Source organism: Megalopta genalis, chromosome 4 (assembly GCF_051020955.1).
Source record: "Megalopta genalis isolate 19385.01 chromosome 4, iyMegGena1_principal, whole genome shotgun sequence".
Taxonomy (NCBI): domain Eukaryota; kingdom Metazoa; phylum Arthropoda; class Insecta; order Hymenoptera; family Halictidae; genus Megalopta; species Megalopta genalis.
The window spans coordinates 7,619,029-7,636,371 of record NC_135016.1 but is presented as its reverse complement, the minus strand read 5'-3'; the positions used below and the strand labels follow the sequence as shown (position 1 = coordinate 7,636,371).

The 17,343-nt window shown below is 45.3% G+C and overlaps 1 protein-coding gene across 6 annotated transcripts in view; it reads right to left on the bottom strand.

The window, feature by feature from the left end:
* Positions 1-17,343, bottom strand: part of LOC117223693 (zwei Ig domain protein zig-8) — a 249,541-nt gene that overhangs the window by 21,790 nt on the left and 210,408 nt on the right. For all 6 annotated transcript variants that reach the window (XM_033476107.2, XM_076521231.1, XM_033476111.2 and 3 more), the window contains exon 4: positions 1,067-1,277. In XM_033476107.2, the coding sequence (XP_033331998.1) occupies positions 1,067-1,277 (211 nt within the window). The remainder of the gene's footprint in view (positions 1-1,066; positions 1,278-17,343) is intronic.

Sequence of the window (17,343 nt, the reverse complement as noted above, 5' to 3'; positions counted from 1 at the left end):
TCAAAGAATATCTAAGGAAAGTGACAAAATGTTTTATCAATGTTCAATGTTATAAAAAGATTGCCGTAAATCATCCTTATTCTAACGATTTACTTGAAGCTCCCTCTTTAATCTCCTGGCTATCATGGTCAAGGGTGATGTCAGTTCCAGGCGCAGTTCTCGCGATGACAGGCATGCAAGGCGGTAAGCATCATCCTCTTTTTCATGCTGGTGCGTAGTCAAGGTACCGGAAGTGCCTATCCTGATCGATCAGGCGGTAGACACGTACGCAAGCTTTTTAAACATGTTTCTCTCAACTATCTGCGTTACGAAGGATATTTACAGCAGATTATCTAAGTTAGGCCGATCCTCTTGCGATCAGCCGTCAAATTATTACCACTGGACCGCGGATCTCGTGCATTAGTGACAAAGCTGGCTAGAAGAAATATAGGACAGTGGAAAGATTCAAATTTCAGTATGTGGATGCATTGTTCTCGACTTATCGACGTTGTTAACACCAAACCTACCGATGTTTAAATCAGGTGAAACACAGAGCACCGTTTAGAAAAATAACAAAAATGAATCTATTTAGATTGTTCGTCATTTTTATTATAACGTAGGCTTAATCAAAGGAATTTATTCATTCGTTTCTTAGGGAAGAGTCCCCATAATTCCCCATTTTCATGGTAGGTTCAGTGTCACAGGAAGAAGGAAACTTCTAACTGGCTACTGATACTTGCAAACGATGCAGACAATGTTTATTTTGCACGAAGATCCACAGTCCAATTATCACTTCTCCGACGATTTAATTTAACCCTTTGCGCTATACCTTTTACCGTTGATCGTATGCCAATCCTTACATCGAATTTTTTTACTTTACATTTGAATGTTGACAATGGAAGAATAGAATTTGTCTTAAATTTGAAAGACGCGAGTAGCATCCGCGTTCAGTGAATTATGCGATGTTATAGAGCAAGGGGTTAAGATTGCGAAGTTTCTTCAAATAATCGATGATCGATTTCGGCGGATGTCGATCGCGAGAGGATGGGCCGTGACGAGGATGGTCGGCACGTTGTGAGGACTTTACCTTCGACACTTAACCCGAAGGCTAAACTCATTTTGGGCTCGCTGTTAACCTGGCATTCGTAAACTCCTGCGTCACGTTGCTGGACGTAGATGATCTTCAGCGTCCATTCGTTGGACGCTTCCGGATGCTTCACGGAGAATCTTTCGTCCCCCGTGTACGCGTGGATGGAGGACGTTAGTATGTGCAAATCCCTTTGCCGTATCCAGGATACCTGAAAGCAAAACGACCGTGGCTGAGCATCGCTAGAATTTCCAGGATAATACGATATCATCTTATACTGTATTTTTCACATTTCATTACATTTTATTTTACTGTTCACACGGTAGAATGCTTAATTGCATCATTATCTGCCCGGAATTACCGACATTATTTCGTTCAAGTCGCTCGACGGCATACATATTTTATGACGAACAAAATTATACGAATTACGTGTTCGTCAACGTGAATTTGTTGGGAATCATTCGATATGCGAATAACTCTGTAACGCTTAATTCAAAGAGTTTCCCCGTCCATCGAATGTACAAGTAAATAAATCGTTGTTCCGTTTACGGGGAAACAACGGGACAGGGGAATCGAGTGAAATCGTTGGCTGTTGCATTTTGCGTCGACTATAATTTCAAGATTATTCGACAGCACAGCGGTGCTGTGTTACAAGGGTGTTGCCGGGACCGCTATGGGAACATTGTTTGACGGGAATATACATCTGTCAAATCTGTTAACAGTCGTATAATGACGTTCCCATTGATCAATCGGGGCGCACCTGTGCCGATCTAATGATCGAATCGGTGCGGCGCGCGCGACGCGTATCGAATTTTCCGTGTGCCCCGCCGCTCGCGAAATTGCGGTTACGCAAACGTTATTATACATCAAACTGGAGACGGAATTCGTTGGATCGTGCGCCGTCGTGTTTGTTAGCGTCCTCCGCCGAATTCCGCAAAGATCCTTTGAGAGGACACATGTCAGTTCGGTAAACTAATAAACCCGGACCGGCCCGCTATCGGCCCGCACCTCATTGTTCGATAACGTGCGAGGATATAATATACGTTTTCGAATAATCCTTCCGCGTGGACGCAACGGAAATACCAACACTTGCTCGGAAATTCTGGATCACGGAATCGGGGCTGTCGACTACCCTAACGTACTTGAGTCATGGATTCAATTCAAGAGTAGGGCGCGTAGATGACTCGGAGGGTCGAGCGATTTGACTCCAGAGTCTAGAAGTTAGTTAGTTATTTTTTGATTAGTTGATTCAGAATACAGTTTTCCACTTTTTCAACTCCTCGTTTTCTACTAGTCGACTGCATAACTATTCCTAGACGCCCGCCTGTCTGATACTGTCTATATTTATCTTAAATTTAGGCTAACTTTTAGCTTTAAATTACTGCTTTTCTAATGTTCGCCTAATACATACGACGTTGATAAACCGCGCGAATAATTTAAAAAAACAGGTCGCCCGTAATGATCAAAAGTTTGTCCACCAGTGGTCTAAACGTAATCAAAGTATATTTTCCCCATAATTTTTAGAACAATTTTTATGTAATTCGCTTCTCCACCGTATTTACAATTTTCAAACACCAACTCAGTTTGAAATATACTGTCTTTGTTATTATTACACGCTGTTGTTTCCTCGAAAATAATAGACGTCGCTCGTTTCCGACAATATTAAAGGACAGTCAGCGCAGTCAACGACGCCTCGTTGAAATTAAATTAGTCCGTTCAATGTAACGATTGATGTAATAATTGAAATATAACGAATGAGGTACAAATTCGTTATTGATCGTGATGGCATCGAGTTCCTTTCGCTTCTGATTGGTTATGCACGAAGTTGAGTGCTATCGAATTTTCTATCTGGTCGTGAATGAATGAATTTCTAATTAATCATGTCAACGTTGTGATTCATTCATGATTTAGTTATTGAAATTCATTAGCGAGTCTTGCTGCGCTTTAACGTACATTCGAAATGTACGGCAAATTGATTTTTTTGTTACTAATTATGGATAATGATCGAACGTATTGAACACCGTTATCAAACTTCAATTATCGAGTGACATTTTAATTAACCGCATCCGAAGTGACTTACGCTTGAAAGCGGAGTTGGTCAAAATTTTATTCGGATGACGGGTAAATGATGAAGAATGAAGATTAAAATTTTATTCGAATAAGAATTTATGCGTACTGAAATTCACGCGGAAAATAATCGATTTCGATAAAAATGACAGAATGTTAATATAAAAATGATAGAACATATTATAGAGTAAAGAATAATTAGAATTATATGAACAAATTTATAACGAATAGTAAATTATTCGAATAATTATCTTAGATAACTATTTATTTGACTCTATTTATTTTCTATATATTTTGATTATAGTATTTATTTCATTCTATAGTATTTTCACTCGAATAATTATCTCAGATAACTATTTATTTGACTCTATTTATTTCCTATTTATTTTGACTATAGTATTTTTTCGATTATTATTATGATTATTATTTCGATTGATGACTATTTTCTACATACAGATCCTCTTCGCCCCGCTCCTCCATCAGCGGTTTGCTTAAAAAATTCCACGTTGATTTTTCATTCGAATTAGACAAATAGTCGATAAAGCTGATGACGACGCGCCGATTGGAAATTTCGAATCGCAGGCCGATCATCGACGCTCGCAGCGATCGTTAAACGTCGACGGAACAATTACCGGGATACGTGACGACCGCCGGCAGCCGCAGCGCCAAAAGTCACCCCAACGAATCCCTTTTCCAACCCTCGCGTTTATGGGCGCCGGTACTTCTAACCCCAGCAATGGGGGATCGTTAAACGTATGTTCCCCGGGAAGAAGATCTTCTCACCCTCGTTAATTATTCCCGACTGCATCCCTCCAGCCAGACAGCGGCGGAGGGACACACCAGGAGACAGGAGAAATGAAACGCAATCCCTCAGACGGAACACGTCGAAACGCCGGATCTCGGCAAGTTTGCGACGTTAGACGGTTTGATAAGGGTACGTCGTTTCGTTTTACAGCCCGCCCCGCCGGCTGCGCTGCATTAGTTGCGCATTATGCATCGGACCTGTTGTCCTCCACCTGGCACAGCCGTTCAATAATCGCCGCTGATCGAATCGCGGAAGTATTGCTCGCCAGTTCGTTGAAAGAATCGCTGCTAGAGATCCACGGCTAGAATTTTCTCGGTTATTATCCGACGTTAGGAGATAGCTTCTAAAAATGGTAGCTTTGCAATTGCTTGTAGCTTCTTCCGACAACGCGCGTTATTCGTTGCTATCGGTGACGAACGCGAGTAGAACGATCGTTGCTCACGGAGCTCGAACCCGTTAGCTACTAAATGTTCGCCGGTCTGCCGGAAAATATTTCTGTAATTAAAACGCAGCCGGGCAGACCGCTGGAAGAATGTTCCGGGCGGGTTTGCGGCGGGACCGGGGACGCTCCTTTTATTTGCAGATTTCTCGCCTGGTTGTGCTTTAATAGAGGCGAAATTCCAGGATAACACGTCGGCCACGTAACATCCTTGTTCGCGGTAATCTCGACGAGGCGCAGTCGTGTTCGAAACTGTAAGACTGTGAGGTAACCTCTTCACGAAAGAGAGAGAGAGAGAGAGAGAGAGAGAGGGAGAGAGAGGGAGAGAGAGAGAGAGAGAGATGGCCCGCGAGATATTTAATTTGCAGAGGCGGCGCTTCGGTGGATATAAAAGACGCGAACGATAGCCGGCTATAGCCTCGGCGCAACGATAGCGGGAGATGTACGAGAAATTTATACTTGAAAGGACCCGCCCTAGCCTGGCCGACTTGTCACGCGGTGAATAAATTCGCGGGACATGTCTGACTTAAAACGCTGCCGAGATTCGTGATCGAAATAACGGGCTGCCCCGGGACAGGGAGGAATCCCGAAGAAATGTTCGCGAGACGACGCCCTCGAGGGAGAGCCACACCATTTCCCGTTTCATTCTGCGGAGCAAATTATGCATGATGGATGTGGACCGTGGGGAAGGAACCGGAACGAGGTTACATTCTAGTCGATAAATGCTTGATGCCGAAATTTATAATTTTTCCGACTAAGATGACAGTAGTCTGGGTGCACTATAAATTCGTGATGTCTAGCGAACAGGTGTTCCGTCCCGCGAACGTTGAATAACGTCTACCTACGTTTACCATAAGGTTCCAGTGAAATAAATCGACCATAAATCAGGCGCAAGTTCAATCCGCCCGTATATCCATAGAATTTGTGTGTTATTAATATAAAACGCTTCCTAGGTACCGCTCCGCGGCTTCAACAGATACTTATCGCAACGTCTAAGTGGAATTGGCCAGCCGTAGATCAGACACATGTCGAATCTGCCCGTATATCCGCGGCTATATTAATAATAGGAAATCTGGCGTTACAATGCTTTCTGGAGCAGCCGCCGGAGTTTCCGCGGAAATTGAGCCAAGTGGAACGAGTCAGTCATGCGTCAGACGCAATTATAATGCACCCGTATGTCTGACGTCTTCGGAAATACAAAACGTGTAACCTAATTGTTACATCGTTCCTTCGCACTGATCCAAGCAGCTACGATACTGACGAATGGAATAAGTGGATCAGGCCAGCCGCAAATTAGACAGGACAAATCATGACTATATTTATTGTTCTTGAACTTTCGTTAGAATATCTGTGACCTGGCTGTTCCGAATTTCTTTAACGCTAGATTTACGGAACCCGTCAAAATGACGGATCATTAATTTTTTAATATACGATTATTCATATCGTAAAGATACACTTAAGAATTATTTGTTTAATTTATATCTTGCTTACGACAAATGTTACGATAAGACCTGTTAAAAATCAGAATAAATGTCGTATTGTTACTTTGATAAACTAATATAAAACCGCCATTTTTTTGTGCTCCAAAAATATAGCATTAATAAATACTTTAACCCTTTTAGTGTCAACGACGATATATCGTTGCGTATTCGATGGTGTCTATTTATTATGTTATTCGTACGATCTTAAACAAGTATTTAAATACAATTGGCATTACTTTATTTTCTATTTATTTCGTAATATGCTTCTTATTGAATTAATTAAATGTTTTATTTAAATGTCATCTTTACTTTGGTTTTTATCAGCTTATTCCCAAATCTTAGCAAATTCGTCAAATTAGTCCGGTATTACTCGCATACGTATGATACTTTTGCTCGGCACCAAAAGGGTTAATACTTTCTTTACTCACTATTGACAGCGGGAACAAGTGGATTAAACCGACTACGTGCCGCACAGGTCCAAATCAAGAACCCACGTAACATTCTCGAACTTTACAACTAAAATCCGTAACCCGGGTGTCCAGAATTCTTCCTAGAAACGTCGCAGCAACTTCCATAAATGTTTAGGATAAGATGTAAGTGAAACAGGTCAACCATGTATCAGACTTACGTCCGACCGCACGTATATCAGTGGTTTCCAAACTTCCTGCGCTCCAGAATCGCGGATCAGGCCGTTTTACAGGGTCCCCTTAGCAACACCCTCGACACCGAGCACACTTCCCACACAGTTTTCCCAAAACTTTTCTAAAAATCATTCTTACGAATTACATCGAAATACGGGATCATTGGCAGAGATTATTCTCAAGCTCGAAACCCGTTCACCGGTTAGCACACTCATCTCGAAGGCTCTCCGCGTCAAAAGGAGCCGTGCATGGACGGATCACGGGTACGTAAAACATCACGAGGCGCAATTTGCCGGGCGGTAACCGGCGTAAGGGAGCTCCTGTGAATGGCTCGAGGGTGTTCTGGCTACGAAGAACTGCCATTTTCTGCTTAGGTCAACCCGAAAGCGAGCCGTTAAGACGGCCCTTTGTGCGGCTAGGTACACCGTCAACCGCGCGATCTCCATTTCCTATTAATCCGACAGCGCGTCGGAATCCCGGGCGAGGATCCGCAGCTGCGGGTAGCAGCCCGCGGATCGAAGAACGAAAGGCGAGATGAGAGAGAGAGAGAGAGAGCCCGCGAAATCGGATAGAGGATACGTAGCAATTTCGCCCGATGAAGAAACACCGGGGCCAGCCGAGAAGAGAGAATATACCGGGGAGAGGGAACGCGAGAATCGAACGCGAATTTTCCCGAGGAATTCTACCGGCTGCGAAATATTTCCGTCTTCCCTTTGGCCTGTCTCATCCCGTGGAAGCCCCGACATACGTGCAGGCATTTTCTAAACGGCGTCGGCGAGACGCGAGGACGGCCGTTGCGGCACCGACACGCAACCAAGTCGCGTTTCCTCCCCGTGAACGAGGCTGGCTCGTTTCCTCCCCGGGGTTCCGCGCCCCGAGGAAAATGGCGGCTTGCTCGTCCCCTCTCTCTCTCTCTTTCTCTTTCTGTCTCTCTTCAACGATGATTTTCCCGGCCATTCACGGTAATTCCTCAGCATAAAAGGTTCTCCACGCAGCGTACGCGCGGGCGACGCGACGCTCCTGAAAATGGCGGCGCGCGTTCGTCTCAGGTAAACTCGATTTACAGACGTCCCGATGTACGTCTCTGCTTGTACTTATCCGAGCTCGCGGGCTTTCTTATTTCGCTGTTTCTGCGGCTCTCGCGTGATCCACGGCCGCGACCGAGCGTGTCAATCAATTTAGGGCCGACAGATCGGTTCGCCTCGCTTCCGTTCCGCGCGGGACGTCTGACAAACATCGACCTTCCTTCCTGTCTGCTCGATATTCCACAGTCGAGGCAGACTTTTCTCCAGACACCGGGGACATGTATCTCGCGCAAGTTAATTATAGCGACGGGTTCTTCGTTGCCTTGAGACATCCAGACGCGAGGCTCCGGCGCGGGCTGTGTTAACCCATTAACGCGCGGATGTTTCTGTCTTATGTGTCTCGTTTCAGATCTGCACGTCAATTTCTTAAGTAGCTTTCAACTGATTGTTGAACGTAAACTCGCGTCGTTCGATTCCTGCATATGCATTGAAAATGGAGCATGGTTCGAACGGCGATTTAATTTTCAAAATGATTTTTACGCCATTAAATTCTGTCGTATTTAAATCATTCTTAAAAATGTACGTGTTTTGTATGTACATAGACATCACGTTGCACGCGAAAATGCAATAAATAGTTCGTGTATAAAATGATCATCGATGTTTAGTCCGAAGATCGATGGTCAATAGAGTCATCACTGAACTGCGGATCTGTTTACAAAATAAAACTTTTCTGCTTTGATCGTAGAAAACAGGGGTTTGTTAAAAATATATTTTCTACTGATTTTAATAGATTAACATTAATGCAATGATATTCTTAAATTCCTGCAAAGCTTTCACATTTTAGCATTTTCCCCGACCACTCCTGCCATAACTGCACAAAATCCGCAGTGCAGCGATCACCGAATTTTGCAATGCGCATCCTTCGATGCTACGTTTGATTCCAAGATAATTACCGGCGATTATTTCCAGATCGATAGTGTACATTACGAATCGTTCGTTCTAAGGAGCTGATCGGCGGCCTCGAGGCATGAATTCTCCGAAGCAGATTATACCGGCGGACGTCGAATAATTACTGCGCAACAGAAATGTCAATCACCGGATCTCTGATGATCGTTTTATCGTAAGCTGTTCGGTGCAGGGCCAATAGAAATTAGAGATACCAATTAGCAGGTGGTATCAATTTAATGGCCCCGCGTTGTCGTTCGTCATCGTCGTCGCCGGCGCGGCGAACTGCGCTCGATACCGGTGTTGCTCGTTGATTATTGTCACCGTCGTTATCGTCGTCATTACTTGAATATCCCATCGGTTTCAGTTTCAGTACGTCTCTCTCTCTCCGAACGTTTCCGTCCCCGCCCCCCTTCGTAGCATTCTCTGTTTCTGGCGCGCGGTCCCCCTGGCCGTTCATTACCTGGCCATCCGTTGCCGCTACTCAGCCAATGGCGAAACGGAGGACGAACGTTTATAACACTCGATACGCTAGGCTAATAAATTGCCAGCTTTTCGGTCAATAATCTCTTCAACCAGTCGCCGCAGCCGGCAACAGTTCCATCGTCTGCCGGTGCGTTCTCGCGCGGACTCGAGAGCTTTCGCCTCGGCCGCTGAAGATATCTGCGGGAGAGGCCGATGAACCCTTTCCGCTGCATGAACCGAATAGACGAGCAACATTTTCCTGCTTTTTAGTCGACTGAAATGTTCCAAGGAATCGCAAATCGCAAAATATTTAGGAATATACTCAGTCGAACATTCATTCATTTTTCCGAGATCGCCGATTCCTGTGGAGCGTGCATAATTTTTTCCACGCATCAAACTAACACAGCCACGAAGCGTGAACTCTCCTCTTTCCAACGAGATGAAAAACGTAGAGTTAGAATTTTTTGACGCCACTTGGCGACGATGCGAAGCGATGAAAACTTTGACATTTTGGGGATCCAAATTCGGAGGCGAAAGTTCGACGAAATTTCACGCATCTCGAAGCGCTGTATTCGATATATTTTATATAAATCGACGTATTTTAAACGGCGGAGTCTATACACTTTCAAGTAATTTTTCTTATTTGGCTCTGGGACTGCTGATACGCTCGCAGCTTCGCTTTCCCCGTAACCGTGCTTTTTGCTTCCTACAAATTCAACATCGCAGACGTCGAACACAACATTCGACAGACCAGGAGAAGTTCTCCCGTAGAATAAACAAACAATCTCCGCAAGATTTCCTTTGAACAACACACGGTATCGGTTACAGAAACGTCGAACCAATTACCGAGCCGGACTACCGGCTCCCTGCAAAAAAATTCCGTCCGCGTCTCTGGCATACTTTCCCGTGTAAATTCAGCATCGCCGCGCCGGTTCGATTTTACTACGCGTAAATACCGAGCATCCGGCGAAGCTCCGGCGACAAGAATTTCCCGGGGAACGGTTGGAATTGCAGCCGAGTTCAGTCAGTTACCGGAGACCGTGGAGACAGTGCATCTTGAAGAATCGCGAGGCCCCTAATGAAATAATAGCGACTGCAGGATAGCGTCGTGGAAATTGCGCTCTTCGCGCCACCGACGAGATGAAACGGGACTAATGCCTGGTAATTGGACGAGCTTCGGGAGTGCCAACCAGAAGCGTTCGCTGGAGGACAGTTCAGCATGGCAACGCTCCAAATTTTGTGTAGTCTCGCGCGAAAACGGGGGTCGGGGCCACGGTGGCATGGTCGTGATAGAAAGCGGCAAAATAGAAACAAAGGAGGAAGAAGAGAGAGAGAAAGAGTCTCTCTTTCTCTCTGTCTGTGTTAACAAACTTTTGGTCTCGCTTCCCGCGTTGCACAAAGCACAGAGATAAATAGTAGCAGCGTTAAACTACTGTTCCGCGTTTTAAAGAAGAAGAGAAATCGGCAAATCATAATCGCCAAGGCGCACGCGGAACCGACCGCTTAGAGACCGTTCGTACCTTACAATAGATTCTATAGAGAAACCGACGGAACAGTTGAAATTGCCGAATTACTCCATCTGTCTTACAGACATCGTTCTGACGAAGAGATCGGACGATCAAAGTTGTGCTAATATAGAAATTCATCGGTTGCATGGTTCAACAGTTATTTAGCTTTCTATTATTCTTAACATAGGAACAAGTGGATTATACCAACCATATGTCAGAAAGGTCCAAATCAAGACTTTCCATAATATTCTTGATCTCTCATACAGACTCTGTAATCTCGTTATCCTAAAGTGCTCTTATCTAATACATTCTATAACTTTTACCGATAGCAGGAATAAGTGAATTATACCAACCATATGTCGGATAGGTCCAAATCAAGACTTCGCATAATATTCGTGATCTCTCATATAGACTCTATAATCTCGTTATCCTAAATTGTTTTACTTAATACGTTCTACATTTGCTACTAACAGCAGGAATAAGTGAATCATGTCAACCACAAATCAGACAGGACCAACTCAGGGTATCCGTAACCCATTCGTCCTAAATTTCTCCACTGAAGATTCAAGTACTTTCTATTACATGTTCATTACTGACACCATACGTAAGTGGATTGTGTACACCATAAATCAGACAACTTTAAATCGAGATCCTAGACAATGTTATCGAACTTTGCTGCGAGAAACGTAATCTGGTCACAAATACGAGATACGTCATCTTCACGAATGAAAATTGAAGCACTTTCTATAGTCATTACCGACAACAGGAATAAGTGGATGATGCCAGACCGCATCGAATCAAGGATCCTACGTAGCATCCTCGAACTTTTCTACAGGATCCGCAACCAGAGTGTTCAAAGTTCTTCCCGTAAACCCTGCAGCAGTCTATAAATATCGAGGAGCCATCTATCAGCCATGCCATCGTCTCCATCGCTCGGAAGGGTCCTAGGGCTCCGCGTAAACTCGTTCGATGCCATCGTGTGTACACGAAGAAGCAGGTAGCGGGGAAACGTACGGAAGAGAGGAAGGAGGCCAGCCTTTGCAAGGCGGAACGATCGAGCCGATGGTCTAATTAGTATTGGAGTTTCGCAGGTTCCTCGCAGGCCGACATCGTCCGCGCTTCTGGCTCCGCTCGAAGGTAGTGCTAAGGATGCCTTGGGAATAGTTCCCGTTAATGAGCCTCCGGTAACGACGCCTTTTTCTTCCGCGGCCATATATTCAGCCGGGACTCCCGGCCAACCTGACCCGCCGCATCCTCACACCCGGCTACGTCCGTTGCACCGGATCATCCAGCGGGCCCGCCCACACACCCGTCGCCGCATCCTCTCATCGCTCAACTATTCTGAGAGTCGGCCAAATATTCCGGGACCTCTGTGCTCGACGCAGCTCGCCTTCGGGAGCGCTTAAGCGCCGATGAGGCAACGTTGTTCGGCAACTTCGAAAATTGTAGGTGGAGCAGTTCGCGTGCTTCTCGGCGGAGCTTCTCGACGGAGCCGCGCGACCGATCTCGAATTTCCCCACCTTTCCAGCAGCGCGAGGAAACGGTGCTCTTCGAGCGCGTCAACGGAGAGATCCTAATATTCGGGCGTTCGTTCTCGGGGCGCGGCGAAAAGCGTTCTATCGAGAGCGGCGCGCTTTTACGGGCGGATCCCGTCTGCGAATTTCTCTTCCGGTGCCGTCAACTTTGACCGGCGGTCTATTATTCCAGACGGTTCCGAGTAGTTGGCGGAAACCAGTTTCGCGGTGGATCGCGCTCCGCTGTCGCGGCTCGAGATAAAGCGACGATAGATTTCTCGGGTGGAATCCCGTTTCTCAGGGGGAGGGGGGCGACGAAGTTTCGGGTGAGGTCGGGGGTTCCTTAAAATTCGCGGCGTGTCCGCGGGCCCGTTCGAGGAGCTTCATAAATCTGCGGAACTATTGCGTGTGCGCGCGCCGACCGGGGCCAATAAACGTTACGTGTTGGCCTGAGTCGGGCTCGCGGAAAAACGGCAGCCGGCCGGCGGAATGGCAGCTGGTCCGCGCTACGTACTGGCCGGAGAAAAGGGTTGGACCCGGCGGGCCGCTTGTCAATATCGGGAATTAGAAATTCGGAACATGTAGCCGGGCTCCGTACGTGTCCGCAGTTAAAGGTGTACGGACATTTTGCCCGCCGACAGAGAAGTCCGTGAATAGGCGGCGGGCTGGTGGACGCGTAACCTCGACCATTGCTTGCGAATGCAGGCTACGAAAACACTTCGTGATCGTGCAGCGATCGTCCAACCACGCGCACGCCGCATAAATCAAACAATATCGATCCCGTGTTTGCCTTAGCGGCTGACGCGAGCTGCTATTGCTACGCCGTCGCGCGTTAACACACAGGGCTGCGCCCACATCGATTCCCGGGTATCTTTGCCGAAGTTCTCCTGGGCCGTGGGAGTCAGCACTTTGTTGGTAGATTCCGCATCGTTCGAGAGACACAAGAGTTTCGGGCCGGGTTGGCCAACTATGCGTGGCTCTCTCTCTCTTTCTCTCTCGCCGAGATAATAGTTGGACGGAACAATCTTCCCGCGATCGTCGATACGTCCGGGAAGTTCGAACGATTTTTAAGAACGTGCTTAAGAACGACGGGCTCGTCTGGGGCTAATAACAGTGTCGAAAATTGGAATTATTGATGGTAAAGGCGACCAGCGAAAATGGAAGTCGGCGGGGCGGAAGTACGTTTTATGGTACGGTGCTTCGTTCCCGAGAGAAGATCGAGTTCGAAGTTCAATTACTGCCGACGCCGTGTCTGACCATTACAGGATGCTTCTACTTGAACTACACGCTCGTGGCGGCATCGCGCTGTCTGCGCTCTATTGATCTTGCCGTGCTCCAGATATCAGCTTAAACGAATTTAACGTGGAAACGATGTAATGCCATACCACGCTTCAGACAGTAGACAGTGGAATTAGTCGGCGGTGGTCAGACACGAAAACTAAACAACTGCGCTGCGGTGTGTGTGTGTGTGCACGAAATTCTCAATAGTAATTTCACGCGATCAGAATCTCTGCGGGATTGCTGCTGCTACTACCGCAACTTCTATTTAAAGAAAATTGTGCCGAGGTTTTTGGAAATAGTCAATTCCTCGACGATCGTCAATTGACCGTAAAAGTTTTTCAACTTTGTCGATTTCTGAGCGGCACAAACAATTTTTTTCGCCAGTTAGATGAATATTATCTTCAACTTGGAACTTTTCCCGTTCAAACGAGATCATAAACTTCGAGTTACGATTTTCGTGCACCATTTTATACTGGCTTGAATCAGAACCGTCGCTTTTGGGTCTCCAAAGTGGCAGGCAAAAATTCGGTAAAATTTGACGATATTCAAGTATCTGGAACTTTGTTGCACATGATCGTATCGCGATGTTTTTGAGCTCGTTTTAAAGAACGAAGTATGCACTTTAAGATAGTGTCAATTATTTTGATCTAGCATTGCGTGCCGCTTCGGTCGAGATTGTTTTGCCAGCAGACTTCTGGGACTCGAAATGAATGGCAACAATTAAGAGAGATTTTTTTTAAAGGCTGCGAATTATTGCAAATTAGTGGTATCGCGTTATTTCTTAACTCGTTTGAAAGGACGAAATATGAACTTTAAGATAGTGTCAATTAATTTGATCTAGAGTTGCGTGTCGCTTCGGTCGAGACTGTTTTGCCAGCGGACTTCTGTGGGACTCGAAATGAATGGCAACAATTAAGTGAGATTTTTTTAAAAGGCTGCGAATTATTGCAAATTAGTCGTATCGCGTTGTTTCTTAACTCGTTTGAAAGGACGAGGTTCGAACTTGAAGCACGTATCGGTTATTCCGGTTTCGCAACAAATTTTATAAATTCGAACCGAGAAATCGTCGACACGTTTTGAATCCTGATTCAACGGCGGCGTATTTACGATGTTCCTTTTTGCCTCCGGTGTACGTGCGTGTTTTTTAGCAGCGGCCCGATTTGATGTCAGGTTGATTGGAAAACGTTCATACTCATTTGTTCCAGCAGCGGAATATATATATGCGCGTCAAGCGTACACGTGTTATTATCCTGTAAAGCTCACTTTTATGGATGCGCTTTTATCAACAGTACGGACATCTGGCCCAGTATCGATATCGCCGTACCCCGGCCTAAAATTAATGGTTGTTCCAGACAGGAAACAAGCCGTCGCCATTAAAAGTATCGCGCACGGTTTAATCGACAGTCCACAGCTAAATTGACTGATGCGATCGAGTTCGATCGGAGCTCTGGCTCAACGCGCAGATGAAAAAGGAATATTACGGGCGATACTTCCGTACCGTATAGAGAGAATGAGCGAGAGAGAGAGAGAGAGAGAGAGAGAAAATTTGGCAACGCTCGGCCATTCTACCATGATTTTCTGGCTGATTAATGAAAAAATGTTTCAGGCTTCTCCGTCAGCTAAATCGGAAATTAAAGGATCGCCAGAGACACGTGTTTTCCTATCGAAATATTTCTCACGCATAATCGACACTCGATGCATCATTCAAAAATAGAAAATGTCCAGAAAAAGTCCGAAAAGTCGTCTCCCACTCAGACAAACCGTGTTCCCCTTTAACTCGGTGCCAGAGCGCTCCGCTTTACGCAACGAACGTTGTTTGGCAATAATTCAATCTCGTTGCTCGCGCGAACGTTAATAAGTAACATGATGGACGGCGTTGCGTAAATTACATGGGCCGCGTTGATCCGCGCACCACTATCCGTCCGTCAAATTCGATGTAATTTACTTGTAATGCGGCGAGCTGTATCGAGTCTCCAATGGGAACGAGCTTAACACTTGTCCAGTCAAAGAGAATTCATTTCCATAACTGTCGCGGAAATGCGAGGATCGCTTCTAGAAAAATGTACGAGCTAAGGTCCCGAAGCGATGCGCCGTCGACTTCGACGAAACTTTGGGCCGTGGCGGTTCTCAGACGAATATTTCACACGTACTCTTTTTATCGGTCCTCGTTCGCGTTCGACGGATGAAACCGGCTCTCCAAGTTGAAAGTAAAATCAATTTCGAAATAATTGAAGACAGAGCAATGACGTAAATAGCGAAGTCGCGAGTCCTTTGACGAGGAACGTGAATACAGGCGAGGACAGATTTTAAATATCTCCGTTTGTTTAGACAATATATTAATACAATTTACGCGGGGCATTACTGACAATGTTAGTGCACAGCACTAATGTCTTTATGACACGGACGTGCATAATCGGCTGTTTTTCGAGACCAGGTTTTTTGAGAAATCGTTTCTCTCGGTCTCGATGGCCGGGACTAGTTATAAAGAAGGAAAGGTTCCGAAGGGTCAGCCTGACATTGTTTTATGACGGTCATGCCTGGAGGAACTTTCCTGTCTTTGCCGGGGCCTTGCGGCCGTCTGCTTTGAAACGGACCAGCTGATTGGCTATTGCCAAAATCGGGCAGGACCAATCGGCGCATAGTGTAGGTGCGTTGGAGGGATGGTAGTCTGCTACGAGCGAGGGTATTCTCTGATAGAGCTTTAGAGTTGTAATAGAAGTCGTAGCATCAAGACATCCTGACCAAGGGTGTACTGTAGTCAGGGGCTCAATACAAAATAGCAGGCAGAATCCGGTTCTTTATTTTATACAGTCCACAAATATAGCGTCATAATTCGTCGCTATTATTGACGACGCTGTGACGCCCCAACAGACAATTTGACTGGAACAGTTTTAACTTCCATTTGATTTTATGATTAGTTTTCCTTCGCTGTCTTCCCATCAGACGATACTATTTCGTGAAGTTCTAGTTTTTGCAAACAGAGATACACTTTTTAATCGACAAACTGTTCCTTTTTCTAACACTTGCGTGCAGATAGCGTGTACCGAAACATAAAATACGGACAAATTGATATTTCGATTTTTATGTACCATTTCAGGACGTTCCCTCGCTACAGCTAAATAAATTTCAAGCTTTTCCAGGAATCGCTGTCTGCGATTAACAGAACTGCTCGCGAATATTCAGCGGACTTTTATCGCTTTCTTCGGTTTGAAAGGCGCCTCGAGATTCTAGATGGAGAATGATTGCCCGAGGAAGTCGATATTTGTCGAGCGAGGAGCGGGACCGGGAGTTAAGGGAACGTTAGTCTTCATCCGGAATGAGAAATCGTCCTTTCCGTCCTGCGGGGGTGGCTGCAACGCCATGCAACTGCAGTTCACGCGAGGCCGTCGCTGCAACCATCCTATCGCGTGAAAATAGCATTCACCCGAGTCGTAAATTTATACTCATTTCCTTAGGTTAGCTACTGCCGAGAACGCTTTCACGGATTCCTGTAATTACCAGCCGCGCGAAACCCTGCTAAAAAGCCAACTTCGAGCAACTAATTTTCAAACAATCCGTTTTTCTATCTTATCGTTGAAATGCAATGGCAACGCTGCGCTTGGTAGTCTGATAGAATTAATTGGATAATACATTCACAGGAACTTACAGTTTTTCTTATAGATTTATTTTTCCTTCGGTTTGACGCACTTTATTTTCGCAACTGGTACACGTGTATACATTACAGGTTATTTAGAAGTCTCATTTTTTTGCGATATAGTGAATCATACAGTGATACAACACAGTTTGAATAAATATAAACATACAACAACTTTTTTAGGATTAGATCGAACAACAAAGAACGTTTCCTTTGTGATGCTAGACTGTATACTTTACTAGACCATGAGTAAAAAAGTGTACGAAAATATTGCAATTGATTCGAATAACGAAAGATATAGAAACTGATGTTTTTTCAACCTTTTTATCTCAGCCTATAATAAAAATATAAACGATGCGTTTCGCAGATTTCAAAAGCAAACTACAAACAAAAATCTTCAGAGTCCTTCCTTTCAGAGCTAAAAAGAAAATTCCTTGTGCAATAACCATCCGATCTAACATCTAAAAAATTC